Source organism: Aedes albopictus, chromosome 2, assembly GCF_035046485.1.
Source record: "Aedes albopictus strain Foshan chromosome 2, AalbF5, whole genome shotgun sequence".
In the NCBI taxonomy this organism is placed as follows: domain Eukaryota; kingdom Metazoa; phylum Arthropoda; class Insecta; order Diptera; family Culicidae; genus Aedes; species Aedes albopictus.
In genome coordinates this window covers 288003918-288022035 of record NC_085137.1, presented here as the reverse complement: position 1 = coordinate 288022035, position 18118 = coordinate 288003918, and the positions used below count along the sequence as shown (strand labels likewise).

Below are 18118 nucleotides of genomic sequence, written 5' to 3'. Positions count from 1 at the left end.
AAACGCGAATAAATTCAATATCTCTGCTCGGAGTGAATGGATTTGAATGAATTTTTGACACAATCTACAAAATTCTCTATAGTTTCAGGTAAGGAACGTGTCATTCGCCGCACGATGCTAGAAGTCAATGTATTTAGCTCGTTTTACCCCACTCTCTCCCTTTTTCACCTTTTTCGAAAATTTCTGAAGTGCAAAATAAATGTTTTTTTTAAGTCGTGAGTGTGTAAAAACTTCCGTAGTATCGAATGGAGCTGATTTGGCTCACCGCACGGCTTTAAAAATTGAAATATCTTCAAGTAACCCCGACATTTCTTTGAAATTTCACATGTATCTCCGCCCGGAATGGAACGCAATCGATTAGAGCAGGACCACCCCTATGTTAAATTGCCGATACTATGGAAGTTTTAACACAAATAAGTCATTTATTTTGCGCGCCAGTCGGGAATAGATGAGAATTTTCTCAAAAAGGTGTATGATAGATTTCCAGCATCGTGCGGTGAATGACACCCTCCTTATCTGAAACTGTAGAGATTTTTGCAGTTTGTGTCAAAAATTCATTCGAATCCATCCACTCCGAGCAGAGATATTAAATTTATTCGCGTTTTATACCTATTTTTTCTCACTGTGGCAGCGTAAGAAAAATTAACTTTTAGTCTGTCTCAAGAGCAAACTTATGTGTCCCTGACAGATTTTGGGCCGCTGAATCCGAATCCGGGCTCATATTTGCTCCAGCACGTCACAATTTTGAGCTATACCTCAATTTATAGGGCAAAATATGCGATTTTGGGCTTTTTTGACTGCAAGCCATTAAGTATAGAAATATTTGTTAAGCAACCAAGAGGTTAATTGGTCAATTAACATCTAAATTAACGACTCATGCAAAATATTTCGTTTTACCAAATCGAATTTGATAGTTTAAAGGACAAACGTCTTGAAATCCCGCTTCAACATTGCATCAGAACTTCAGATGCACAAATCTCAAGAAGCAAGCTTCAAACAACAGTGCATACCATTATTCTGTTCTTGCTCACTTGTAATAAGCTTAAAATAAGAAGCTCAGGTGCGCTGGTTTTGTTTACCAAAAGATTTGTGCTTTCGAAATCATGAGTAGATGCCCAAGTCGGCCATTGTGGCGGCCATTTTGAGATTCCAACAAGTCTGTCTTTAATCGATTTAAAAAGACACGGACACGTTTAGTACTTCCAGTGAACTATTCGTTCTTTGAAGGAAGCACGACACTAGACAACGGACTAGCATGCAACGCCCAGTGGCACAGCCGAAAACTTTTCCTGACAGCTGCGGCGGGAATCGAACCCGCGCTCCTAGCACGATGCGACTAAATGCTTGGTGACACTAGCCGCACGACTACGAAGCCACATTTCTGTTAGGTACGCTATTTCCCATACAAGCCACCTTCCAAAAGTTGCATGCAAGTTTACATACTAACATAAAATGCTTAAACCTATCAAATTTGATTTGATAAAACAAAATATGTTGCATGAGTTGTTAATTTAAATATTAATTGACCAATTTACCTTTTGATTGCTTAAAAAAAATATTTGCATGCCTAATGGTTTGCAGTCAAAAAAGCCCAAAATCGCATATTCTGCCCTATAAATTGAGGTAAAGCTCAAAATTGTGACGTGCTGGAGCAAATCTGAGCCCGGATTCGGATTCAGCGGCCCAAAATCTGTCAGAGACACATAAGTTTGCTCTTGAGACAAAAAAATGTTACGCTGTGTAACTATTCAAAAATAAGAAGCCCAAAACTATGAAAAGTAATCAATTTCACCAGAAATCACGGTATATAAATTGCAAAGTCAAAAAGTTCTTGCTAAACTTGGTTGTATTTTTTTCTGTCTGAAATTTCTGAAAGCATTTTGAAAAATTTTCTACAGAGTTCTTGAAACAATCAAAGGATTTTTTTAGGAATTTAGAAGTATTTTTGGAATTTTTGAGTTTGAGTTTATTTAGACAGCTTACGACTTACTCAAATCATCGGAGAACACCAAAACCACCGAAAACTGTTGTAACATTGTTTTAGCAGATTATTTTGAAGAGTTTCAGTTCGAATTGCCGTCAAGGCGCAATTCACCGTGTGCTTTCGAATATTTTTTCATTATTTCCATATTACGATTGAATGATATGACCATTTCCCTTCCATTTCACCAATGCAACACTAATGTATTCTTACCAGGTCAAAACGCTCATTAGAAACATTTAAAAGTATCATTTTGACACTAAAGTGTGTTTACATGAAGCGGGTTTCTGCTCGTTCACTGCATTCATAGTGAAAAACGAAAACTGCGCTAAGGTGATTTAAGCGATAAACTAAATGTAGTAACGTTTTTATTCCACCAAGAAGCAATTAAATTCACATATCAGGTATGCATTTTGCATTACCGAAGTAAGTTTTACAAGAAAGTACGATTACTCGTACTTTTTATTTGAAACAAAAAGGCACGGTAAATGGGTACCCTAAAAATCAATGGTCTCCATTCACCGTGCCCCATATTGTCCCATATATCTAGAAAAAATTGAAAATTGGAACATTCGTTTTTCTAACAAAATCTTGCAAGTTATTACTTGAATTGAATTTAAACGAAGAAAATTCCCTTGGCTGGGTTGTTTTGGTCATTTTTAAACAAAATAGAATAAAATTTCTCATACACGGTGAATGGGTCCCTACTACCACGGTGAATGGTGACCTACCACGGAATCAGGCGACTTTACTACCCTCTACTAATTGTACTATATCACCAAATTTTGTGAAAAATTTTCTACTTCTGTGGATATTGCTATAATTTTAACCTATAATGAAGGCAATTAAAAGCGGCACCAACAATGCTTATAAGACTGGTGTCAAATGACAGCCATTATTTGCCCCGAATCCTCTTAGATCCACGGTGAATGGTACCTTGACTGTATTTGAGTTGTGAAATATGCTTACTGAAATAACAAAGAACGCCCAGGTTCATCATCATAATGAACTCGCAATTCTGGCAGCCATTAGTGCTCGCAAATGCTAGATAAAAATGTTGGCGGGAGATATAAATTCTATGGATTTTCAAAAGCGAAAACTGCTTACAAATAACAATAAGTATTATTGTATTTTTATTGTAACAAATATTCATTTGACGTCAATCAAATAATTGTATTTGTATAGTAAGAATAATGAAAAAACCTTAGGAAGGAGGTTTGGATTGTGAAAAGAAGATAATCATGTGCGATTGTGGAATCGAGTTCAGTTCTAGGCCTGCTGGCGACGGAGATAGTCGAGTGACTCCGTAGCTTGAAGGAATAGAAGTGCCCGTCTAGCGAATTGGGAGTTGTGAGTTCGAGTCTCACCGGAGTACGTGGATTTCTTTTCATAATTCAAATCTCAATTTGTTCATCAAGCACATGTTATGTTGTGCACATGGATGTCAAAGCATTTTCAAGAGTGTAATCTCCCACATGGCTTGGTCAGCCAAAGCAAAAATCAAGAAATTGACATATGAAAATTTTCTCGAAATTGTATGGAAGATATGCCGTAAAATGGGGTAGCTTTGATAGTTTTTCAGCGAATTTTCTCAATATTTTTCCATGTAACAGTATTTCTCCTAGTTTTATATTTTTAAAACAAGTACTGGGGTATTAATTAACAATTGCAATTGAAAGATTCGATGATTTTAAATATTTTGGTTGACTTTTAGTTTTCCATATGAGCGAGAATCAGATTTTCATTTTTGGGGTAACTTTGATAGTGCCCTGAAAAACACATCAAATCTTTAAAAAAATCACAGAATGAAATCTTAGGAGTATGAACATGATGAGAGAAGCCTTGTGAAATATATCGGAGAGATTTTGTTATATCAAAACATTAATTTTTACTAAATTTTACATTTAAAAATGAGTTTGTGGAGTACTGAGTGAAGACACAGTGAATTTAGCTATCAAAAATCATTATCTTTGTTAAACTATATGTTTAGCGGTACATCACCATATGATTACATGCTATTAATGGTGAGTTTTTGTTTTTTGAGTAGTTTTTTAATGTTTTATTAACAAATTTTGAACAACACAGATTTATCTACATGAAATAACAAGGGCATTGCATACTTTTAGGCGTTTTCCGATGTATGGAGATTCTTGTCGCAATTTACAAAATTGCTTCCATTTCGTAAAAACACACTTTGTTAAGGTGAAACGGGACGCCGTGTTATTTTTCCTATCTTGCCTCTCTTTCTAACAATTTGCCTCGCGATTTTGAAGATGGTAATCTCGAGTTCTATCGCACTGAAGATGCTGAAAAACAATCAGCATATGCACTGCAAGTGAGCATACACAGTAGAGTGGGTCATCGTTTATATGGAAAAATGAAAAATTCAATGTTATCCCATCAGATCAAAGCTTTTTTGATCCCATTTTAGGACCCAAATAAGTGTGCAAAATTTGGGAACGATCGGTTATGTCTACGTTTTGCGCATCGCGTTTGAAGTTTGTATGGGATTTTACATGGGAAAACACACTTTTTTGCATTTCTCTCATAACAAACTCGAATTTGTCTAAAACCATGTAACCGATAAAGTGAAAACATAGCCTAGGGTGTCCTGAAAAACTTTGTCGAAGACCGCAAAGTGATCTGATGCTTATGGAAAAAGTTATAGCGTTGGCATTGCTTGGCGAAACAGCATGATTTTGTTGCTATTGTTATTCCTTTACATGTTAAAACATAAACACATGCATGCGGTTCGTTGGTTATAACTATTTTCACAAGCATCGAATCGCTTTGCGGTCTTCAACAAAGTTTTTCAGAACATCCTAGGCTAACATTTTACAGTATCGGTTGAAAAGTTTCAGACAAACTTTTTCAACTTATGACAAAAATACAAAAAAGTATGTTTTCCCATACAAAATCCCATACAAATTTCAATTGCAATGCGCAAAGTGTAGACGCAACCGATCGTGCTCAAATTTTGCACAGATACTCAGGACCCGAAACGGAACCAAAAAAGCTTTGATCTGAGAAAACGGTTCCGATGACCCACACTAATACACAGTGATAGGTTTTTGTTGCAAAATATGAAGTAGAATCTGAGATTACCATCTTAGTAGCAACAGAGCAATGGCGGATATTTCCCCGACCGTCCCGTCCGCCCTAAAGAGATTCGAGGCCAGATTTGGATTCTACTATGATGAATCTATCGAGAGTAAGAGTCCATTCATTGAAAAAATAGTTGAAACGAAGTCGTATAGCAGATTGTTTGAAGGTGTTGACAAATGACAAAATTATCAACACTTTTTAATTTTTGTCCAAAATGTTGTATATAAACTAGGTTTTAATGAAAATACGTCTAAGATGTACTTTCATATGTATAGAAATGATCTACATTTGTCTTTTGCTTAACTGGTTGAAAAAATCATAGTTATAAGATAATCTATACAATTCCTGTCGCACTATCAAAGTTACCCGCATTATCAAAGATAATACGGTACATAATAGACTGGGTCAACAAAGTAGATTTTTTGGAACAAAGCTTTTTCTATTCCTTTTAGCGTCCAAAACAACCGTGCAAAATTTGGGAGCGATTAGTTGCTTCCTCGTATTCCGCATTGCGTTTGAAATTTGTATGGAATTTACTATGGAAAAACGTGCTTTTATGCATTTTTCGAATAAAATGATGTTTTTCTACTAAATCGATCTAGCTAATGACGTTGAAGTACAGTCTAGGATATGCCGAAAAACTTTGCCGAACACCGCAAAGTGATCCGACACTTGTGAAAAAAGTTATAACGTACAGATTGCCCGGTGGTGCTTAACATTTAACATGTAAAGAAATAACATCAATAATAAAATCTCAATTTTTGGCCTAAGTTATCCAACGAACAACTTTTTTTCACAAGCGTCGGATCACTTTGCGGTCTTCTTTAAAGTTTTTCGGCATATCCTAGGCTATACCTTAACGTCATTAGTTACATGGTATTGGACAAAAGAATTCAACTTATGAGTAAAATGCAAAAAAGTACGTTTTGCCATACTAACTTCCATACAAATTTTAATCTTAATGCGGGATACGGGTACGCAACCAATCGCTTCCAAATTTTGCACAGGTGTCATGGACGCTAATATAGATTGAAACAGCTTTGTTCTGGGCTGATGCGATCATATTTGGATTTTCTCCATACAACGTTGACCCACTCTAATACATAATGACCACCATTTTTTATTGTGAAAATGCCATTTACAATTCACCGAATGGTTTGAAACAATAGAGGTGATAGTGAGTGTGCCGTGCAAATTACAATACGTGTGGCTTCGTGGTCGTGCGGCTAAGGTCACCAAGCCTTTAGTCGCATCGTGCTAAGGAACGCGGGTTCGATTCCCGCCGCAGCTGTCAGGAAAAGTTTTCGGCTGTGCCACTGGGCGTTGCATGCTAGTCCGTTGTCTAGTGTCGTGCTTCCTTCAAAGAGCAAATAGCTCACTGGAAGCATTAAACGCGTCTGTGTCTTTTAAAAATTTTTGTCGTTTTCAATGATATTTTTATCAGGGAAAACTAAGTGAATGATCGGACACAATCGAAGCGCTAAATGCTCGGGAATAGTCTATTTTACGAGTAGTTTTATGAATGAAATTTTGACAGGCGATGGCGTCCTAACACGTGTCGGCTCGTAAAATAGCTCGTTCAGCAATATCGTACCGTAATCCGGGGTATCATTGATCAGCGGGGTAACATTGATCGGCTTGACCCACCTCATGAAATGTTCAAACAAGCATTATACATTGAATCAGTTTCTGCTATGGAATGGTATATCGTAATCTGCTATCATTAAGCTATTAAATGACATGCAATTTATGAAAATTGAATTTCATAAACATTGAATTAAAACGATTTTTCCATAACTGTGGCACTTGGCAGCTATAAACATTTATTCGAATATTTATTCCATGTGAGATACAGCTACGGTAACAATGGTTTGAAAGTGTCTTTGAAGTTCGCCCAACACGCAGTTTCAAAAAATATTAAATTTAAATCAGAAATATGTGACTATTAGCTATAAAACATGTAAACACAACATTCAATAACCCTTGAGCCAGATGATGATCATTTTCTACAAATTGTTTCAAGTTCAAAGCTTCATTTTTGACAAACAAAAATTGCCCTCACGTCGATCAATTTCACCCGAAATCACGGTACAATACAGCGCGCCACTTCTGACATACATCGTGTTACAGCCCCTAAAAGCAAAGGCAAAGGCAGCGAAAGGAAATGAAAAAATGTCGCTAATTCGGTTTTGCGCTGAATAAAATATTTGGTGAGATCTACCTAGTTATTATATAATTGTACAATTTCCATATTACACTACCCGTCATAAGTACGGACTCACAAAATGTATTGCAACAATATTGCGTCACCCTGACTCACCTCGATATCTCTAAAACCAGAACACCTACAAAAATGCCGCCTTCAGAAAAGTTGTTGCTTTTGGTCTTCTGAATAGCTTTCCTGAAGACAGCATCTTTGTAAGTCTTTAGGTTTTGGAGATATCGAGGTGAGTCAGAGTGATGCAATATTGTTGCAATACTTTTTGTGAGTCCGTACTTATGACGGGTAGTGTATAAGTGTATATGTTGACTACCGAAGGAATTCAGCGATTTTAACTGTTCTTGCTACATTAAACCATCAGGTAGATTATTCCCTTCCGGAATGATTCTGCCGACATAGGTAATCCTTGCGCTGACGGTGGGTACACTTTAATCACCATCATCATCTTCATCATCACAGATAGTACTAATCGTGTCTCCCTGTGTACACATTTTCATGCCAATTGGTTCAATATTGAATGAGCTCTAGCCAAAAGACGACCAGTGCAAAAAAGAATCGGGTGTACCATGCGATGAATGGTATTTTTTATCCGGATTGAGACAATCAGATTTAAAGCGAAGCGGGAAATTTAAAACATGTATTTAATTCGATTTCAGAAAATTGTGAGAAATGTCATCAAAAAATTAAATATTACCATTACTGAAATTTGACAAAACGGAAATTTTATTGTAAATATCATTTAAATTATGTACATCTATCACTAATGCATTTTGTGAAACATGGTTGTTGCATGCCAGTAAATCAAATAAATTTTATATTAAATAAAAATATAACTACAGTGTCCTGAAAAACTTAAGAATCCTCATCAAACATAACTGAAACAAAATAATTAATCCTTAACAACATACCGAATTCAAAATCTTCTGTTGGAAAAAGTTGAACATCTGCTGTGTTACGTGGGGCTGGCTTAATATGACACAATGGATTCATTTGCAATTGTTCGAACAAAACAGAAATAAAACTATACTAAAAACGCTCACAATTACATTGTTCGCGAACATCAATCGGGAGACGACTAGAATATCCTTGTTTTGTTTTGGGATTGATAACGCGTCGGGTTAAAACTAAAATGTTTAAGCGTTTTTTGACATACTAGTTCTAGTTGTAGCTTAGTGTTCTACTAAATGGTAAACCACTATTCGCGTGTTTTTTTTTTCTCTATTTCGTAAGGCATTTCTGTTGTTTATCGTCGTTTAAGCAGCGTACTCGCTTTGAAGAGTGTGTAATCTAGTTTTTCTTATTCTAATGTTTTGAATACAAATTATGAGGGATAAGCGATCGCAGGAAGTTGGATAATAAATAATTTCTAGTTATGATCTGTATTGATCTACGGGTAAGCATTGCCAGCGTAGGCGCACAAAATTAATGTATGATTTCTTTGTAATTTACAACAAATTGCAACACAAAGAAGCGTAGAGAAAAATGCAATAAGCTGAAACAAAAAAGCGGAGTTACAGCATGTACCGACGAATATTATTCCTAGAGGCATTCGCACTCAACTGAAATTCGCATTGCCATTTTTTGCACAAGTAAAAAGAAAAAACGAAAATGAGCAAAAATATGTTCACATTTTCATATCAAATAATTTAGTTCCATGTTGACTATTATTTCCGCATTCTTACAACGAAACTGGCAGAAATCGATTTTGAAATTTGAATGTATTTTTTTTTTTTGAATGTGATTTTTCTATACCGGGATAGTGAAGTATTAACTGTGTCGCCTACAGTGGCTACGGCTTTCATGGGTAACTGAATGAGAACGATCACGTGATCACCATCATATCTAAAACTTCCCCGTTAGGGTGATGGTACATCCGGAGTTGGCATGGTCAACCACCTGCTGCTTCAACTGAATGACATGCTGCTTCAGGTTGAACACTATACTGTGTAGTTCGTTGTTCTGTGTCTTCAGGTCCTTAACTTTGTCCTCGAGTTTGGAGATTCGCTCGAGCTTCCGCTTGCGGCACTTGGAGGCGGCCACCCGATTCCGTAGTCGTTTGCGCTCCAGCTTGATGCGCTCCTGGTTCTCCATATCGATCGGGCTCACCGGGGACGATTGTGGCACGGTTTGGGGTTCTTCTTTGATCACTCCTGGGTAGGGTTCTGTGGAGCGAGGGGTTGGGAGAGAAGGGAAAAAATTCAATCGGTAATCTCGCACCTTCTCACGTTCAAGGCGACCGACAGACGACTCGCGATGCCGTATGCGATGTGCTACTTACCGAGATCGGTGTAGGTGATGTCACCTCCACTCATCGTGTTGTGAGTGGTAGTGGTGGCGGTAGATATGGCCGATATCGCGGCGATTGTCGTGGCTGGGTTGTTGTTGATGCTCTTGTTGTTATTGTTGTTGTTCATCTTGTTGATGTTATCTTTTTCGCGCATGGAGAGCAGAGCTTCGTCAAAGCCTTTGGCAAATTGTTCCTGTTCGGTGGTTGCCTGAAAGAAATACAAGAATAGCCGTTGTTTAGTACAGCTGAACTCTTGAAAATCTGGTAATTTTACATTCATTTGTAAACGGAAGATGAATTAATATAAAATGGGTTGCGTCAGCGGCCACTATGCATCCTATTGATCAGCCAGACAATCATTTGTTCCGAAAATTTATTTTAAAACTTTTTAAAAACCTGTAAAGCAAGCAATTAGGGACTAAACTGATTGCATAGGGAAGTGGAACCATCTCGGCAGGGGTCCTATTTTGGGCACTTTTCTGCTATAACTCAGCCAATTCTGAACCAATTGACACAATTTTTGGAACCCGATGAGATATGTATAGTATCTCGCCGTGTACAAAATTTCAAGTCAATTGGTTTGCAACTGACTGAGTTATAGCGAAGAGTGCCCGAAATACCGACCGCTGCCCAAGTGGTTCGCTACCCTACACGATAATGGTGTAAGGTAAGTTCATTATTGATTTAAGGAGAAGTTCGTTTGTCTTGATATTCTCGCCATTCTCGCTTAAAAATAGTAAGATTACCAAAATCACTCACTTAAGATTTCTGTTAGTCTCGCGCAGCCATCTTCATTGGTTCATTGTGTGAGTGTGACTGATCTGGATTGCGGCCAATATCAGCCAACATGTAACCTGAAGAATTTGTTGCTGATTCTCTTTCAGACTCCGCTCTGGATTACCAGAAGGTCGTCGTTAATGGAGAAGGATAGTCCACCACAGCCTTGAGTATCGAACAGTCTACGTAGACACAAGGTGCTTTACGGGTTGCGGTCAGAGTTATCTAAGACTTAAATTGTACTTCAGAGAGACGTTGGAATCTGGAAACCAGTACAAGACGTATACTGCTTTATGATTGTAGCAGAAATGTTTCAAAGATCTTCCTTGTGGTCGGGACCCAAGCAGCACACATGTTATAAAACGGTTGGTTGCACACGATTCAAAGTCAAGTAAATCTAACGTTGAGTTAGAAAAACATAACAATAGCTCATGTGCAACCAAAAAACTGAGCTGCGTGACTCTTCTGTGACATGCGTGATACTTGGGGATCACCTTGGAAAGAGGTATGGCATTTCAAGGCGGCATCATTGCATTGGCGTAGCCAGCTTTTTCATATGTAACTGTCGCTGTTGACGTCTTGGCATTAGCCTACTTGAATCCGAACCCGTGGCATGAAAGGTGTCCCCAAAAAGGACCGGGGTAGACGGAGGTCCTATGTTAGCAAGTCATCCGGCGGTGTGAGCGGATTTGAGGACAAATAGCGGTTCACGCAGTATCAATTATTTATACGGTCGGTGCAGCGATAAGCAGGCGAGGGGTTCTGAGAACATAGGGAGTGCTAGGAAGCTGTCAATACGTCAGCGACATACCTTGGTGTTCCTGTATAATGAAACTAGTAGCTGTAGGACTGAGCCACAGAACAGATGTGTATCTTCGAACAAATGTGAAGTTTCGAGGTGGAAGTCGTGAAATTGTCACTTGGAAAACTAGATTGGAATGAATTTCCATGGGAAAATAAAAAATCATCAAAGCGTGCTACGCCGCCTCCCTATGCTTGCTGCTGGCTAAAGCTTGACTTCCACCACCAGGTTCGCTAGTGTTGAGCTATCAAACGGGCAGTGCTTTTCGTGACGAAGATTCACCCCCGTGACTGAGCAACTAACTTTGAGGGTGCGAACTGTACTAGCATCTCTCTGAAGCAATACCTTCTGGTGGTGCAGGAGAGGCGATTGAATTAGCGGTAGTTAGTACGTTCAGACCGTTGTCTTGTGCTATTTGGGCAGGTGTGTTTTAGGCACTTGCCACTATAATTAAGTCAATGTTATACAGTAGACGTTCGATAAGTGCAACATGTTTACGTTTCAGTTACCGAATGAAATTCGCTAACTGCAACGACTGACAGCCGTCAAACAGATGTCAAATGCTGTTGGACGCAGCCAAAATGCACTCAAAAACATCACAATGCAGCTGAAGTGCATCCGAAAAACATTGCAACTCTGTTGACGTTTTGTTTTTGACAGACAGCGGTGCGATAACTGCAAAATTGTTGCACTTAGCGGACTTGCAGTTAAAAAGCATTGCAGTTAAACCGTTTGCACCGAGCGAACGTCTACTGTACCTAATAACATAATTTTTGGTACACGGTGAGATACGTACAGTATCTAACCATATACAAAATTTCAAATTAATTGATTTAAAATTGAGTTGGTTATAGCCCAAAATAGGTAGAAGACCTTATTACTTTCTCCTTAGTTGGCGTCGGAGGAGGTCCCAATTCTCCACCATCCGAGCTATCTTCTCAGGTGTCTGTTGATCAGATTTCTCGCCATTTCTTAGTGAAGGAAACACAAAGATCAAAGACTAATGACTTGAGTGCTATCAGTGGTAAGAGCTCATAATTACCGAAGTTTAGTAGTTGACATTTCAGTATCATAGCGTTCGTACTAACAGTAGGTATACCTTGAAACTTCTCAAAAATGGCAGTATTCAATTAAAAGAATAGTTCACATTTTTCTTCAATCATGACCGCCAAGTATCTAGAAGTTTTTGTTTTACAATATCAATGATGAGATCAAAATTCATTCAATTCTGTCATTTTTCTTGTATGTTTTCTCGACAAACACACAGAAAAGCCTTCCCTAACATTTTTAGCAAAGTATTCTCCTGCTTCATCGCTCTATTGCTGTTACCAACTCCTTTCTTAAGGTGCACATACAAAAAAGCATACACTCGACGTTGGGCCTTCACATCACCTTTGCAGTCGAAGTAAATCCTTGACTTTATGACTTTTGGCAAGTGTATGACGTTGCGTTATATGCAGGTAGAGGGGAACGGAACACAATGTGCAGGCGGGGTAAAACGAATTGCGCCCGATAACAATGAGAATTTTGAAGAGAAATTGAGGGAGTATATAAATTAACTATTGGCTGTCTCCAATTAGCCTAGTGGTTAAGGCTATGGATCGCCAATCCGGAGACGGCGGGTTCGATTACCGTTAGGGTCGGGACAATTTTCTCGACTCCCTGGGCATTGTGTATCATTGTACTTGTCACACAATATACAAATTCATGCAATGGCAGGCAAAGAATGCCCTTCAATTAATAACGTTGAACACTAAGTTGAGAGAGGTAGGCCAAGTTCCAATGCGAACGTCGAGCCATAAAGAAGAGAAGAAGATAAATCAACAAATCTGTCTGAAAGTAAAGACACCGCATGATTGAGTCTACTCGTTTCCAAATCCATCTCAAGGAGACCGAGAAAACCAAATTAATATGAGAATGTACTACACCTGAAGTCTTTATATTTTTGTTTGGCGCATCTGTCATTTCACTGATTCGTTATGTCGATTATCGGTGTTGAAAAAAACAGTGGTATGTATCAAATTAACCTAACACTGTTCGACAAAAAAAAACTTTTGCCGTGATCAGAGACTCCATTAGTAGGGCATAAAAGCGCATGGAAAATGTACAAAAAGCCGTTTTCAAATCTGTTGGAGCACCCCTAGAAACTTTTTGAGATGAGTTTGAATTTTATTCATTTTTGAAGGTTTGACACGAGCTTTAGAAATAATCATAAACACTTTTGAAATACAATATCTTTGAAATGCAATTTTGTGCACCGCTGAAATTTTCACAGATCTGAGAAGTAACTTTGATAAATAACTAGTCAAAATTTCAGCCTATTACGACATTCCGTTTCATTGATAGATATCCGGAAAGAATCAAATATGTCTTATATAATACAAATCCTTGAAGTTTTCTCTTAATTCAATCACAAAAAGCAAGCCCCTATCCTTATCTAATCATAACAAAATAACTATTTCACTTTGATTTGACTTCGAAATGCTACACTTATGATCTAAATAATTGAATTCAAATTTTCGAGAAGAAAATCCGGTCGATTTTTCAAATTACTAAAGTGGTAAGCCTGTATAAAAATAAAAAAAAAATTAATACATTTGTATTTTGCGATCAGTACAAAATAAAACGTTTCCAGTGTTTTCGTGGGTTGTCTATATTCACTTAATGTTTCGAAGAACCTCCTAGCCATACCAAGGTGGTAAAATTGATTACTTTATTAAATAAAACAAACAATGAATTGAAGCTGGCATTGCGCAGAAAACATGGTTTAAGTTCACGACTGTTCAAAATAATACAACCCAAAAAAATGCAAGCCAATAATGAGAACATTCTCCATTTACTATTAGTAATCGTTGTTTTTATCACATTTTAGTTAGTTTCACAATACAGAATGTGTGTGTTGGGGCGTCACCATTGAAGACACTTTTATGAAATTAAATGAATTTCTCATGTAGTAAAATATTTTCAATCTTGATTTCAAGCTCAATAATGTCCTCTACGATTGTAAAATTGCTTTATAAGTTCCAGCGGTATAGGGTCTGGAACCATTTGGGCAGGATCACCTATTTTGGGCACTTGTGTCTATGACTCCGTCAATTTAGAACCAATTGACTTGATTTTTGAGACACGATCAGATACGCATAGTATCTAGCTACGTGCAACAATTCAAGTCAATCGGTTTGGAATTTACTGAGTTATAGCAGCAAGTGCCCAAAATAGGTGCTCCTGCCTAAATGGTCCTAGTCCCTATTTGTTAATATAGTGTTAAATACTATCTATCCAGAAGCACTAAAGCGAGTTAATATAATTATTTGGTCCAAATAGTCCAAATTTGTTTCAATGCAGAGGCCGTTGGAATTTGAATATATTTTCCGCATCGTATTTAAATTTTTAAGAATATGGAGCTGCTTGATATCCATCAGGTCAAGCAATCTGGAACGGTTACTTAAGTACACACTAAATCATTTAAAAGCATTCTCATCCTTATATGGATATTTAAATTTGGGTACTACGCGGAATTCGATCAAAACAAAATACTTCCTTGAATTAAGTGGACGAAGTATATTTTGCCTGAATTGTGATCCTAATCAATCGCATTCAAAATCGCAGTTTATTGGTATTTAAACATGATTATGAAAGTAACATTTGATGTCAAAAGTTATAATAAACTTTGTTCATTTTCATAAGCGAGAAAAAGTTCTTGAAAACTGCAATTAGAACATTAAACTTATTTGGAAAAGTTTTTCCTAAAAATACTCATGCTGACCTCAATGAATTAATCTAACTTTCTTCCTGTGGATCCTTTGTAATCATATCCTAAAATTTCTCGTATAGCTTTCCAGAATCATACTAAGTTAAACCAGATGTTTGAAATACAATTTTCATCTTCTTCAGATAGAGACTGAAAAATACATTAACACTAGAAAACGGACGTCACATCTAGTGACCTAGTGGAGAACTAGGGTACTGGTTCCCTTATTAAGCATGTGGCTCCCATTTTCATCCTACGAAAAACAAAGGATTGAAGCGTTGTTTGTTTTGTTTCTTATTTTTGTATTTTTTGTTAGGAGTGAGCACGCATGCAAACAAAAAGAACGGAATCAATCGGTGCCGTAATCGCTTGTTTTCGAATAGGATGAATATGGGAGCGTGAGATTACTGATGGAACACATACCCTAGTACAGAAACGTTTTCTCTTACTGGAGCGGAAATCCATCCAATATTCCGAGGCGTTCGAAGCATCCGAAAGACTGACGCTGCACGGCATTAACGCAAAGAAGTTTTTTAAATGGGTATGAATATGGACGTGCTTTATGGGATTAGATTAAAAAAACTTAAAAGATTTTCACTATATATGTCAGAGTTAAGCCTTCGCGGATATGTATCAATGAAACGGAATGTCGTAATAGGTAGAAACACAGAGAACAGACATCCAGGCTACACGCTAACCTGAAACTACCCATCGCCTGGGTCGATTCTACCCGGATTTTCATGTTGTTAGCAGTTGTCAAAATCCGGGTAACTCGAAAACCCAGATTGGTTTAATCTGGGTAAAGATCTGGGTAATCGGCACTTTGTCACTTTTCGGCTTGAGAATATGGCAGCGGTCAGGCAAACGCTGGCAATTATGAATGTTTCCACGAAAAATATGAGGATAAATGACGGGAAAACAGTGAAATTCTTCCAGGGAACTGTTTTCCTGCATCAGGTAAGTAAACAGCACGTGGGACTTGGGAGCTTTTTATAAAAAATCTAAATTGGAAAGAAATTAACAAAATCAAGGTCCAGGAGGAGCTGGGTACCGGTTACCCAGATTTTGTCACCAACATCGGTAACCCAGATTTGAGTAAAGGTGCCTTTACTCAGATTAGAGTAACTGCAGTTTTGCTCAATCTGGGTCGCTTTGACATCAATCTGGGTAACTGAGGGTTAGCGTGTAGAACAAATTTCATTCGGAAAGTTGTGTAAGGATTTGAACCTTTACTAGAGTGAGGTTGCAAACCAATACACGATGACAACACTAACGCCACCAAACACCATATTGCCACAGTCAGTGGTGAATTGAAACATTTCAAGTGGTGAATAAAATTAGTATGGGAAATTAACCGATTGCAGCGCCACGCTATTGCCACTTGTGTTGCCGATTTCAAATGGCCGTTAAATTCCTTACACAGTTTCGGAACTGGACTTGGATGTCTGTTCTCTGTGGTAGAAATTTTGACTAGTTATTTATCAGAAATGCTTCTCAGATCTGTGAAAATTTCAGCGGTGCACAAAACTGCATTTCAAAGATATTGTATTTCAAATGTGTTTATGATGATTTCTAAGGCTCTTGTCGAACCTTCAAAAATGAATAAAATTCAAACTCATCTCAAAAAGTTTCTAGGGGTGCTCCAACAGATTTAAAAATGGCATTTTTCTACATTTTCCATGCGCTATTATGCCCTACTAATGGGGTCTCTGATCACGGCAAAAGTTTTTTTTTGTCGGACAGTGTAATTGTTTGAAGATTTGCGATTGTATCTATGTCTTAATAATATTATGTCATTCGTTAGGGGACGCATATCACCCTGCCCTCCCCGGTAGGGGTCTCACCTTTGTTGGGTAAAGTATACTGCTAGGCGTTGGCGTCGGCAGAGCGGCACTATTGATAATGATCTTTTCCAGTTCCGGTGAGACGAGTTTGAGCACTTGCAGATCCGGCGATGTTATCACTGGTGGCGCTGTCACCGAGGCATTGAAGCGTGCTTTTCGGCTCTTGCTGGAGTTGAGCTCCAGTGTGGCCGGCCTTTTTAGGTTGCTTCCGGCGCTAGTTTGTGCTTGCGTTGTGACCGGAACATACTGCCCGTTGCTATCTTCGTAGAATGACGATTCCATGTTGTTGCCGTTTGTGTTGTTTCGCATGTTTTTTAACGTGATTTCTAAGAATTGCTTATCACCGATCGGTGAGTGAAGCCCAGAATTTATCAATATACTCGGTTGGACACTTGTTTGTTTTCTTCTTCGTGCCACACCACTACTTCTGCAGCTTGAATCAAGATACACTTGTTTAAAAGATGACGATTCCAAATCGCTTTCAAGGCGAGTGCGTTTTTAATAGAATGTATTTATTTATCACTTTATGCTTTGCTGTTTAGCCATAAGGTCACTTGGTATGTTCTGCTGCGGCTGCTGCTAGCTTATTATTAACACTTAAGCGTCAAATCATCACTTTTTTCACCTTTGCTAAACCAATGCTTTCTGCTTGCTTATTTCAAGCAATTTATGTGCATAAAAATCGATGGCTTACTTTTTACTATATCAATGACATAGTCTTGCATATTAAGTAGCCTGTGCACACAAACACACCTACAGATCGTAAGGTAGCTTAATTTACGCCTCCTTTGTCACAACTGCTGCAGTGCGTAAACAATAAAGTTCATTCGAAAAGAGTTTCACAATTAGCACTTATATTCCGTGTCTTATTCGCATCCACTTTCACGTATTTTCGTTGTATATTCCTTCAACGTGGAAATAAAATTACTTCTGTTTCGCAACTACCGAGTCGAACGAACACACATTCGCGACAATATGCGATTTGTTCCCAATCTTCCTTAATGGAATAACAACAACACTGTCAACGACATATTAGTATAGAGAAACGAAAAGGAGAGAAGGAATACCCGACGGTCACAAAGCACACGACGTTCACAGTTTGAGGATCAAAACACGAATGAAGCGATTGTAGTACTACAGGCTGCTTTTCATGAATCATGTGTCTAAAAATAGCAAGAGACGTCATTTTCCGGATCGCTGATTGGTTAGTGGTGATGTCGGGCCATTCACTATACGGAACGGACTGGGATCGCATTCGTTCGTGTCAGGTCGTGTTCGGTTCGGATGAGGTAGGTTGATTTCATTATGACTGTAGACAGTAGCTTACGGACTGACATTTCATGCCAAATG

At 38.1% G+C, this 18118-nt stretch overlaps 1 protein-coding gene across 1 annotated transcript; it reads right to left on the bottom strand.

The window, feature by feature from the left end:
- Window positions 1-8007: 8007 nt before the first annotated feature.
- LOC109408179 (transcription factor Jra) lies at window positions 8008-17892 on the bottom strand. The gene is made up of 3 exons (XM_019681421.3): window positions 16769-17892; window positions 9586-9802; window positions 8008-9469 (listed from the first exon to the last, which is right to left on the bottom strand). Exons 1-3 carry the CDS (start codon window positions 17075-17077, stop codon window positions 9150-9152), a joined length of 846 nt encoding a protein of 281 aa, XP_019536966.3. The 5' UTR covers window positions 17078-17892; the 3' UTR covers window positions 8008-9149.
- Between the last annotated feature and the right edge of the window lie 226 nt (window positions 17893-18118).